The 12,647-nt window shown below is 38.2% G+C and overlaps 1 protein-coding gene across 1 annotated transcript in view; it reads left to right on the forward strand.

The window, feature by feature from the left end:
• The window catches only part of DCDC1 (doublecortin domain containing 1), a gene marked incomplete at its 5' end in the record, with an annotated part of 513,039 nt that overhangs the window by 266,843 nt on the left and 233,549 nt on the right, over positions 1–12,647 (forward strand). Inside the window, 2 exon segments of the mRNA XM_079105478.1 lie at positions 1,341–1,475; positions 4,083–4,201. Of these exon segments, the coding sequence (XP_078961604.1) occupies positions 1,341–1,475; positions 4,083–4,201 (254 nt within the window).

Genomic DNA, 12,647 nt, shown 5'->3' on the forward strand with positions numbered 1-12,647 from the left:
GGTATTTTTCTCTCTTGAGTAATGTCCATCTTCCATCATAGAACACTTACCAAATATATTAATTGTACCTTTATGTTATTGTTTCATCACATCTGTAAAATATTATCTGTTGAATTTTTTTCTTTAAATTTGTGTATTTTTAAAGCAATTTGATACTCAACAGATATCTAGTGTTATCACAAATCTAGAAAGGACTTTTATTATTAGAATGTAATTTTAACTGTAATTGAAGCAATGCCATTTATTGGGTTTAAGGCATGAATTGGTATAGTCCTATAACCTATACAAAGAAATATTGGTGCTTAAAAAGTCAGAGTGATTACTCAGAATAAGTAGTCATATAATTTAGGATATAAAGTTCATTAAGCATGAAGTAGTAGAATTCCTACAGGTAACATGAGTGACTAATATTTTGACAATTAAGTCTAAGTTAGAAACACTAGAAAGGGCACAATACATTTGACATTTGTAATATGATGAACAATGAACATAAGTGATGTGGATGTGATATCTCCCCCACTAGTCCCCTCCTGTCCATTCCCACTACTATCTGAAGATTCAGCTTATATTGCTTTATTCTCAGAAAATTGTATGAACTCCCAATTGTTTCCCCTGCCTTAGATGTCTCTCTTCTACCCTTGTCAAATCAGCCTTACCTAAATCTGTTGTAATCTAGTCCCCCTGCTCCCTACTATCTACCTGACTCCATATCCTTACACTTGGCACTTTCTACAGTTCAGTCAAATTTACCTTTTGAGCCTGCCCCAAATTTTCTAAGACACATTGATTAAACTTCATTGGCCTTACTTATAATACATTGTTATGTATTATATGTATACATATACAATTATATATTGTTATGCATTATTCCTTTCAATTTCCCTTCATTCTTCAAGGCTTTTTCCCATCTTACCTCTTTCAAGATGCTCCACTTTTTGGTTGTTCCAGAAGAAATAAGACTACTATTTTTAACAGGCTATAAAAACACTATTTAATGATTTGTATGGAGTTAAACATGAACTTGTATGTGTATGTGAGAAAGAGAAAGTACAGAGAGGGAGAGAGAAAGAAGGAGTTTGTCTCTGTTATATTGTAAGTTTCCTTAGGGCAAGAAAAATTCTTTATAATATCCCATGCCATATAGTTCAGTGTCTTGCATGTCAAAACCGGTGCTCGACAAATATTGACTTGAAATAAAGAAGACTGCACTACTTTTTTGAAAAAAGACCCTCTCGATCAGCATACATATTGTTCTAGAATAACTTATTTTGGATAAATGTGTTGAGGAGGGGTGACTTTTAGACTGTGGGTTTAAATGTATACTTGTTCTCATGATGCAGGTGGATCCCAATATTGTCCTTCATGCCTCTGTTTCCGTTGGAAAGCGAAGTTCCTCAAGTAGTGAAGTGAGCAGCAGGAGTCAGATAGCTCCGTCAACCCTGTGGCCTGCAGCCAGTGTGTGGCTGATCACCAAGGTGACTAAGAATGTCTGCTCTTGCTGTGACTTTCCCTTGTTTGCTGACTCACTGTGCTGCTCCAGTGCCCAGTGCCCTCTTGCACATGAATGTGCAAATGAAAACATAGTAAATTGTTGACTGTTAAGATTGCTTTCTCTGCTCTTGGTTTTGTCTAACCCAAAGGACTTAGGTGAATCCCCAAGAGAGCATTCAATTCACTTTTAGATATGCTGAGTAATTCAGACCTCAAAACATACTTAACACAAGCATAGAACTTATTTGTAGTTCACAGACTTGCCCTTTTCATGAAAGTTTGTCTGCAAGTCATTTGCTTCTACTCCTTAGTCTTGACAAGCTTTACTTTCTCATTGTCATTGGATCTGCTGGATTAGCACCACTTTGCATATAGTCTTAGCAAGGACAAAGTTTAAAAAAACCCTGAGTATAAAATGCGAACAGTATCTATCGTACTTTAATCTGTATATTGAAAATGCTTATTTTTTTAACTTTATTATTGTACAACTGAATCTGACTTACATAATAACATATAATTGCCCTCACCTACTCTCTTACTATTGATGTATGTTCTGGAATGTGTTTTGTAAATATGCATTTCTGTTTGGTTTATACCTGTTCTTCTCCTACTGCCTTTGCCACCTCCAGATAGACTGTTTTGCTGCTTCTTAAGCACTTCTGTGAATGCAAAATCACCCAGTCAAGTTTGCTGCTACTTAGTTTTGGGGGAGAAAAGGTTGAAATTATTTTCTCAAATGAAATTGTAGATTAACCTTACTTTTTGTTCTTTAATTCCCTGAGAGTTAAAACAAGGTTAGATGAGGTATTCCTAACATCTGCTTCAGAATCAGAGACTCTATTTTTTGTCCTTTTTACACTTTATTTTGTTTCTTATCTAATAATAAGGTCTACCATTATGTTGAATATTTCCCATATGTCAGGCATTGTGTTAGGCACTTTATATACATTTATCATATAATCTTTCAGGAACTATGCAGATTTTCAGTATACAGCTGAAGAAGCTAAAGTTAGTAAGTAGAGAAGAAAGAATGTCTGGGTCAGTCTGATTTCAGATTTTAGACCTTTTCACTATAATACAAGACACTGCTGTATACTCCATCAATCTATGGATGTCATGGAAGTGTCTTAGCCTTAGCACTGTCACTGAGTGGCTGTATAACAGCAGGCAAATCACACATAGTATCAGGGCCTTAGCCAGCTCACCAGAAAAGAATTGGACCAGAGGACATAGAAGGTCCTTTCCTATTTCTCATATTCTGTAATTTCATGTATCACTTTCTAGAATTTTATGATATAATAAATCTGTGCTATCTAAAATTTCCACAAAATTAACTAAAACATCTACCTAAGAGTATGGTTTTGGAGTAAGCAAAGTTGGAATTGGAATCCCTGTGCGGCCTTGGAAAAGTTACTTAGCTACACTGAACCATCATTTCTTTATCTATAAAATGGAGTTACTTGTAACTGCCTTGCACAGTTGCTGTGAAGTTGAAATTTTAAAGCAGGTGTGAAATTCAAGTATAATATCTAGTACATGGGAAGTGTTTAATAAATAGTACTCTCTTTCCTCAGCCATTTTTTTTTCTATTTAGATAAATACACCTATAGAAGGATTCCAGATGCTTACTAGAACCAAATTTTTTTTTCTTTGCTTGTTTTTTTTTAATTTATTTTTATTGTAAACAAATGGGATACATCTTGTTTCTCTGTTTGTACACGAAGTAGAGGCATACCATTTCTGTAATTATACATTTACATAGGGTAATGGTGTTTGATTCATTCTGTTATTTTGTTTAGAATTATATTTCCTTAGTTATTATGTGTTTCTTTTTATATACAGCTAAAACATGAGAAGTAGAAGTTTCATGTTTAAAAGAGAATGTTTATTAAATCTTTTTAGCCAGAACTCCCTCTTCCTCTTTCAAAAATAAATCCTTTCACCTGGCTGGATAGATAATTTCATATACCAGATATCCCTAATAGTTGGAGATACATTTTTCAGTGGTTGTTTTTTACTTAAAATGTGCTGATTCACTAAGTAGGAAAATGATTAAATGACCATTTAAACAGTACTCCCAATTAATTTCCTTGGCAGAGGATCCTAACATTTAAAACAAAAGAAGTTCACAAACCACCTTAAAACGTTTAACCCATGGTATTTAAACCCAGAGTAAAACTTTAAATTGATATGAAGGTTAAGGATTTGTTCAATCTTTTCAGTTCACTGCTTTTTTTTCCGTGCATACATATTTCAAGTAAGCTCTGTAGTTATAACTCCAGCAAGTGACACGTGATGGACCCCAAATCGCTGCACTGTGAAATATGCACAGAAAAAAAGGACAAATGAAGATATCAAGGTCTGTTTTATTTTGCGCTGAACTGTAAAATGCCACCCTTGTTGGACAGAAGATCACTGGTTCTGAGCAAGGCTCACTGACTGCTAAGTTGTGGGTAGTGTTTCACTTTCAGCAACTGTTAATATCCGGAGCTATCCAGGCATAATGACCTCACTATTTGTGACACATTGTTGAATTTTCTGGTTCTTTTAACTTATTTAGACCTTTCTCCCCCCTCTCTATTCATTGGAAGACTGGAATGATCCTGAGCCGAGCGATAACTCAGGGCTGCCTAGCTATTGGTCATCCAATCAGAGTCAAGGCTGCGACGGGAACATCACTAGAAGGATATAAATTAATCCTACAGAAAAGGTAATACTTATGAGCTATTTAGCTCGAGATAATAACTGTTAATTTCAAGAATTCTGAGCAGGCAAATTGTTATGATCCCTGGCTTGGAATATTCATTAGGTTCTAATTTGTGCTCATAGTATCAATGTTAGTTTTTTTTTTTTTTTAATCTAAAATTAGCTTGAAAAATGTATGCTACTTAGTTTGGTGGTAGTGTTTGAAAAAGTGAAATATTGACCTTTAACATGGATCTGCTGTTGACAAGCTACTGCTTTACTCTATAATTATCAGAACTCATTTCTTGATATCTATTTTGATTGCTAATTTAAAAACTTAAATTTTTGTGTGTGTTCTTAACCTTTTCTCCATCTTCTGAATATGGAATACTGAACTGTAAAAGTAAAACCACATAGACAAAACAGTTGCTGGCTTGTGATAAACGACCAGTGTCCTTCACTTATTTTTTGTCTTGGGAAGATACAATTAAAACATTTAAAAATTGATTTAAAAATTAACAATGAAGAATTAAATTGATTTATCTGTAACAGCCTGGGAATATTGCTTCCAGAAGCTTTTTTTTTTTCATGTTCATTTATTTTTTTATTTCATCTGATATTGTAAAAACTAAGTCCTGTAATACTCTTTTGGATTTAAAAGGCTGTTATTCAAATGCTTCTGGCTAAATAGGCAGTTAGGATGTTACCACTTAAGATGAAACCAGAACTAGGTTACTTGGGCATCAGAGAAGCTGACCCAGCCATAAATACAGAAGGAGATTTTTCTGTAACATAAAAAGCAGACTGTCCATCAGGTTTAAAAATATCATACAGTGACTATGACTGACAAAAGCAGATTCCCAGGTATAAATCTTGGCTGTGTCTCTTACTCTACCAACAACAGCAACAAAATTCTGAGCCAGGCATTATTCTAATTTTCTTATATTATATTGTCACATTTAATCATCACAATTACCTGGTAAGGGAGGTGTTATTATCATTACAGATGAGGTAATTGAAGTTCAGAGAAGTTAATCCCTTGCTCAAGATCATGCCTACAGGTAGTTGGCAGGAGTGCAGACCCAAACAGTTAGATTCTACACTCTACGCAAGTAGACTCGGCTACAGAACCACATTGCCTGTAAGTTAAAGTTCAATCAAACACTGATGTGTGCCAAGTGCGGTAGCAGGTTCCTCAGTGGATGAGTACAGTATATCAATTGAGAAACCCAAGCAGAAGGGAAAGGCCTCATGTGAACTGTCCAGGGCTAACAGGACCCTAGTCATGTAATTCCTGAGGAGTGACAGACAAATCCAAAGCAAGAATCAATTTGATGTGGGACTGTATATTTGAGAAGCTAAAGGAAAGACTGAAGAAGTTAAATAAAGATAGGGAAGACTCAAAGCAAATTTCTAGAGAGGAAAACTATGAGATGCATGAGATGAAAAAATATACTGAATATGACTAATGGCAGATTAGACAATAGGAAAGAAAATATTAGTGAAGTTGGAAAGATGAAAACTATTCATGGTAAAATCCAGAGAGAAAAAAAGTATTTAAAAAAAGAACAGCATATCAGTGAGATGTCCAGAAAAATATATATCCTAATTTCTGAGTATTTAGAGTCTTTGAAGGAGTGATGCAAGGAAAAGAAAAATATTTGAAGAACTACTGTCTGAAAAATTTTCAAATTCTTTGAGAACTGTAAACCACATAGTCAAGAAGCACAACAAATTCCAAGCACAAAAAACATGAAGAATTGAGACCAAGGCAAATCACAATAGAATCAATTAAATTTGGTGATAAAGAGAAAATCACAAAGGCAGATAGAATGAAATGACATTATATTCAAGAGGAGTAAAGATAAAGGTGATAGCAGATTATTGCTGGCAACAATGCAAGTGAGAGGACGGTGGAAGAAATAGGGGAAAACCTGTTATTAGAAACCTCTTCTGGGCCGGCGGCTGCCCGGGGGAGGAGTGGCGGGGAGAACTGTGTGGACTCAGGACACCAGGGCCTGCCCTGAGGAGGAGGAGAGGAGCGTGGCCACTTGGATTCGGAGAGACTGCGCCAGAGCTGCAGGCGGTTGCCAGAGGAGAAGCCGCGCGGCGAGCTGTTTGGAATCAGAACGACGCTTCTGAACCCCGGGGCCTGCCCTGAGGACGAGGAGGAAGAGGAGCAGCCGCTTGGATTCGGGCGACTATACGGGAACTACAGGCGGTTGCCAGAGAAGGGGCTGCGTGGCGAGCTGTTTGGACCCTGACCACTACTGAACCCCGGGGCCTGCCCGGAGGAGTAGGAGAAGGAGGAGAAGGAGCGCGGCGGGTCCTTTGGACTCGCAGTGACTGCATTAGCGCTCCAGGCGGCTGCTCAGAGGAGAAGGCGAGTGGTGAGTTGTTTGGTCTTAAAGTGACAGCTCCTGAACACAGGGGGGCTGCCTGGAGGAGAAGCGTGGTGGGACGCTTGGTCTTGAGGGACCACACCAGAGCTCCGGGCGGTGGCCCAGAGGACCCGTGCAGCGGGTCACGTGGATTCAGAGCCACTCAGAGGGACTGCTCCTGAACACCCGGGGGGTTATCTGGAGAAGGAGGAGGAACGGGCAGGGTCACTTCGACTCGGAGTGATTGATTGCCCCGGGCTACGGGTGGTTGGTGGGAGGAGGAGGCACGAAGTGAGTTTCTTGGACTCCTAGTGACCGCACCGGCATACTGGGCAGCTGTCTGGAGGAAGAGGCCTGTGGCGGGTCTCTGGGACTCAGAGCGATTGTTCGGGGCCACAGGTGGCTGCTCAGAGGAGGGGCCACGCAGCCAGGCGATTAGGTGCAGAACAGGGTCCCAGGATCTAGGAGGCTTCTGGGTGGAAGAGCCGCACAGAGACAGGCTTAGGGCGGAGCGAAGGTTCCAGGCCTATGGGCAAATTCTCTGAGGAGGGGCAGCCTAAGGAGATTCATCTGCGAAGGGTGAGGCTCCCAGGCCCAGGAGGTAGGGCCGGGCCCCTGGAAACTTTGCAGAGGAAGGCAGCCCAGCCCAGGCAGTAGATGTAAATTGAGGGGAACCTCTAGGAGGAAACTGACCAGCGAGACCTCCCCACCGGGTGAGTCTTCCCTGCTGGGTGAGGTTTCCCACAAGGACGGTAAAACCAGAGGCTCAGGCCCAAACAGGCCTTGCCTCAGCCCACAGCCTAGGTCCCCTTTGGATGACCATTGGTCAACAAGTGGAGGCACCTCTGCCCACTAGCAGGGAATATACCCCACCTGAAGGCCACCACTCCTAGAGAGGCAGCTTCCTTGTGGAGCACCGCATTATCAACCTCCTCCAAGACTTCAGCCTACTGAAGGCTAAGAGGGGATATATATAGAAATCTTCAGGGTCATTGTAAATCAACAGAGGAAATCTGCAATATCTCAGCGGTCCACTGATATCTGAACAACATGAGAAAACAAGGAAAGAAAATGCTGCAAACAAATCTAGATGTTACATCAATAAAACCCAATGACAGCATGGCAGAAGAAATGACAGAAAAGGAGTTCAGAATGTACATAATTAAAATGATCAGAGAAGCAAACGAGGAGATGAAAGAGCAAATGCAAGCATTGAATGATGAGATGAAAGAGCAAATGCAAGCATTGATTGATCGCACCAATCGACAGTTAAAAGAGCAAATACAGGAAGCAAAAGATCATTTCAATAAAGAGTTAGAGATATTGAAAAAAAACCAAACAGAAATCCTTGACATGAAGGAAACAATAAACCAAATTAAGAACTCCATAGAAAGCATATCCAATAGGATAGAACACCTGGAAGACAGAACCTCAGACATTGAAGACAAAATATTTAACCTTGAAAACAAAGCTGAACAAACAGAGAAGATGGTAAGAAATCATGAACAGAATCTACAAGAACTATGGGATATCATGAAAAGGCCAAATTTAAGAATTATTGGGATTGAGGAAGGCCTAGAGAAACAAGCCAAAGGAATGAACAACCTATTCAATGAAATAATATCAGAAAATTTCCCAAATCTGAAGAATGAAATGGAAAATCAAGTTCAAGAGGCTTACAGGACTCCAAATACACAAAATTACAACAGACCCACACCAAGGCACATTATAATGAAAATACCGAACATACAAAATAAAGACAGAATTTTAAAGGCTGTGAGAGAAAAGAACCAAATTACATTCAGGGGGAAACCAATACGCATATCAGCAGATTTTTCAATCCAGACCCTAAAAGCTAGAAGGTCCTGGAACAACATTTTTCAAGCCCTGAAAGAAAATGGATGCCAACCAAGAATCTTATACCCAGCAAAACTTACCTTCAAATTTGACGATGAAATAAAATCCTTCCATGATAAACAAAAGCTAAAAGAATTTACAAAAAGAAAGCCAGCATTACAGAACATTCTCAACAAAATATTCCATGAGGAAGAGATGAAAAACAAAGAAGCAAATCAGCAAAGGGAGGAATTATCCTAAAGGAATTGTCAAATAAAGGAGGAAACAAGTTGTGTCAAACAAATAAATAAACAAAATTTTAAAAATGAACCAAATGACCGGGAAACCAAATCATTTCTCTATAATAACCCTGAACGTTAATGGCCTGAATTCATCAATCAAAAGACATAGACTGGCAGACTGGATTAAAAAGAAAGATCCAACAATATGTTGCCTGCAAGAGACTCACCTCATAGAAAAAGATACCCATAGATTAAAGGTGAAAGGATGGGGAAAAACATACCATGCACATGGACTCAGCAAAAAAGCTGGAGTATCCATCCTCATTTCCGATAATGTGGACTTCAAGCCAAAGTTAGTCAGAAGGGATAAAGAAGGTTATTTCATACTGCTTAAGGGAAGCATAAATCAGCAAGATATAACAATCATAAACATCTATGCCCCAAACAGTGGCTCATCTATGTATGTCAAACAAATCCTTCTCAATTTCAGAAACCAAATAGACCACAACACAATAATACTAGGTGATTTTAACACGCCGCTCTCACCACTGGACAGATCTTCCAGACAAAAATTGAGCAAAGAAACCATAGATCTCAACAACACAATCAATAATTTAGACTTAACGGACATTTATAGAATATTCCATCCAACCAAGAGTGAATACACTTTCTTCTCAGCAGCACATGGATCCTTCTCTAAAATAGACCATATATTATGCCACAAAGCTAATGTTAGCAAATACAAGAAGATAGAGACACTAGCATGTATTCTATCAGATCATAATGGATTGAAGTTAGAAATAAATGAAAGAGTAAAACACAGAAACTATTCCAACATCTGGAGGTTAAACAATATGCTATTATATGATGAATGGATAACAGAAGATATTAAGAAGGAAATTAAAAAATTCTTAGAGGTAAATGAGAACAAAGAAACATCATATCAAAACCTCTGGGACACTATGAAAGCAGTACTTAGAGGGAAATTTATTTCATGGAGCGCATTTAATAAAAGAAGTAAAACTCAACAAATAAACAACCTAACACTACAGCTCAAAGCCTTAGAAAAAGAAGAACAGAACAGCACCAAAAGTAGTAGAAGACAGGAAATTGTTAAACTCAGAGCTGAAATCAATGAAATTGAAACAAAAGAAACAATACAAAAAATTGACAAAATAAATAGTTGGTTCTTCGAAAAAATAAACAAAATTGATAAACCTTTAGCCACACTAACAAAGAGAAGACGAGAGAAAACCCAAATCACTAAAATTCGGAATGAACAAGGAAATATCACTACAGACAGGATGGAAATACAAAACATAATTAGAAGCTATTTTGAAAATCTATACTCCAACAAAATAGAAAATTTCGAAGACATCAACAGGTTTCTAGAGACATATGAATTGCCTAAACTGAATGAGGAGGACATAAACAATTTAAATAGACCAATTTCAAGTACTGAAATAGAAGAAGTCATCAAAAGCCTACCAACAAAGAAAAGTCCGGGACCAGATGGGTTCTCAGCCGAGTTCTACAAAACCTTTAAGGAAGAGCTCATTCCAATACTTCTCAAAGTATTCCATAAAATAGAAGAGGAGGGAACCCTCCCAAACTCATTCTATGAAGCCAATATCACACTGATACCTAAACCAGACAGAGACTCATCAAGGAAAGAAAATTTCAGACCAATATCCTTAATGAACATCGACGCAAAAATTCTCAACAAAATTTTAGCAAATCGCATACAAAAACATATTAAAAAGATAGTGCACCATGATCAAGTGGGTTTCATCCCAGGGATGCAAGGTTGGTTCAACATCAGGAAATCAATAAACGTAATTCACCATATTAATAGACTTAAAGTCAAGAATCACATGATTATTTCAATAGAGGCAGAAAAAGCATTTGATAGAATACAGCACCCCTTCATGCTCAAAACACTAGAACAAATAGGGATAGTGGGAACATTCCTTAATATTGTAAAGGCCATTTATGCTAAGCCCATGGCTAATATCATTCTAAATGGTGAAAAGCTGAAAGCATTCCCCCTAAAAACTGGAACAAGGCAGGGATGCCCTCTTTCACCACTTCTATTCAACATCGTTCTTGAGACTCTGGCCAGAGCAATTAGACAAACCAAAGAAATTAAAGGGATACGAATTGGAAAAGAAGAACTCAAACTATCCCTGTTCGCTGATGACATGATTATATATTTAGAGGAACCTGGAAATTCCACCAGAAAACTCTTAGAACTCATAAGTGATTTCAGTAAAGTAGCAGGTTACAAGATCAATGCCCATAAATCCAACGCATTTTTATACATAAGTGATGAATCTTCAGAAAGAGAAATTAGGAAAACTACCCCATTCACAATAGCCTCGAAAAAAAATAAAATACTTGGGAATCAATCTCACAAAAGAGGTGAAAGACCTCTACAATGAGAACTATACAACACTAAAGAAAGAAATTAAAGAACACCTTAGAAGATGGAAAGATCTTCCATGTTCTTGGATAGGAAGAATTAATATTGTCAAAATGGCCATACTACCTAAAGTGCTATACAAATTCAATGCAATTCCAATTAAAATCCCAATGACGTACCTTACAGAAATAGAGCAGGCAATTATGAAATTCATCTGGAAGAATAAGAAACCCAGAATAGCTAAAGCAATCCTTAGCAGGAAGAGTGAAACAGGGGGTATTGCAATACCAGATCTTCAACTCTACTACAAAGCAATAGTAACAAAAACGGCATGGTATTGGTACCAAAATAGAAAGGTAGATCAATGGTACAGAATAGAGGACACGGACACAAACCCAAATAAATACAATTTTCTCATACTAGACAAAGGGGCCAAAAATATGCAATGGAGAAAAGATAGCCTCTTCAACAAATGGTGCTGGGAGAATTGGAAATCCATATGCAACAGAATGAAACTAAACCCATATCTCTCACCATGCACGAAACTAAACTCAAAATGGATTAAGGACCTCGGAATCAGACAGAGACCCTGCAGATTATAGAAGAAAAAGTAGGTCCAAATCTTCATCTTGTTGGTCTAGGACCAGACTTCCTTAACAGGACTCCCATAGCACAAGAAATAAAAGCTAGAATCAACCACTGGGATAGATTCAAACTAAAAGCTTTCTCTCAGCAAAGGAAACTATCAGCAATGCGAAGAAAGAGCCTACAGAGTGGGAGAATATCTTTGCCAATCATACTTCAGATAGAGCACTAATCTCCAGAATCTATAAAGAACTCAAAAAACTCTACTCCAAGAATTCAAACAGTCCAGTCAACAAATGGGCTAAGGAAATGAATAGACACTTCACAGAAGAAGATCTACAAGCAATCAACAAACATATGGAAAAATGTTCAACATCTCTAGTAATAAGAGAAATGCAAATCAAAACCACCCTAAGGTTCCATCTCACCCCAATTAGAATGGCGATTATCAAGAATACGAGCAACAACAGGTGTTGGCGAGGATGTGGGGAGAAAGGTACACTCATACACTGCTGGTGGGGCTGCAATTAGTGCAGCCGCTATGGAAAGCAGTGTGGAGATTCCTTAGAAAACTTGGAATGGAACCACCATTTGACCCAGCTATCCCACTCCTTGGCCTATACCCAAAGGACTTAAAATCTGCATACTACAGAAATACAGCCACATCAATGTTCATAGCTGCTCAATTCACAATAGCCAGATTGTGGAACCAACCTAGATGCCCTTCAATTGATGAGTGGATAAAGAAACTGTGGTATATATATACTATGGAATATTACTCAGCCATAAAGAATGATAAAATTATGACATTTGCAGGCAAATGGATGAAATTGGAGAATATCATGCTAAGTGAGATAAGCCAATCTCAAAAAGCCAAAGGACGAATGATATCGCTAATAAGTGGAGGTTGACACATAATGGGGGGGAGGGAAGGGTTAGAGTTAGGGTTAGGGAGGGGGGCAAGTATAGAGGAAGGAACTACTGTATAGAGGGTAAAGAGGGGTG

Source organism: Sciurus vulgaris (assembly GCF_902686455.1).
Source record: "Sciurus vulgaris genome assembly, chromosome: 11".
Classification (NCBI taxonomy): Eukaryota; Metazoa; Chordata; class Mammalia; order Rodentia; family Sciuridae; genus Sciurus; species Sciurus vulgaris.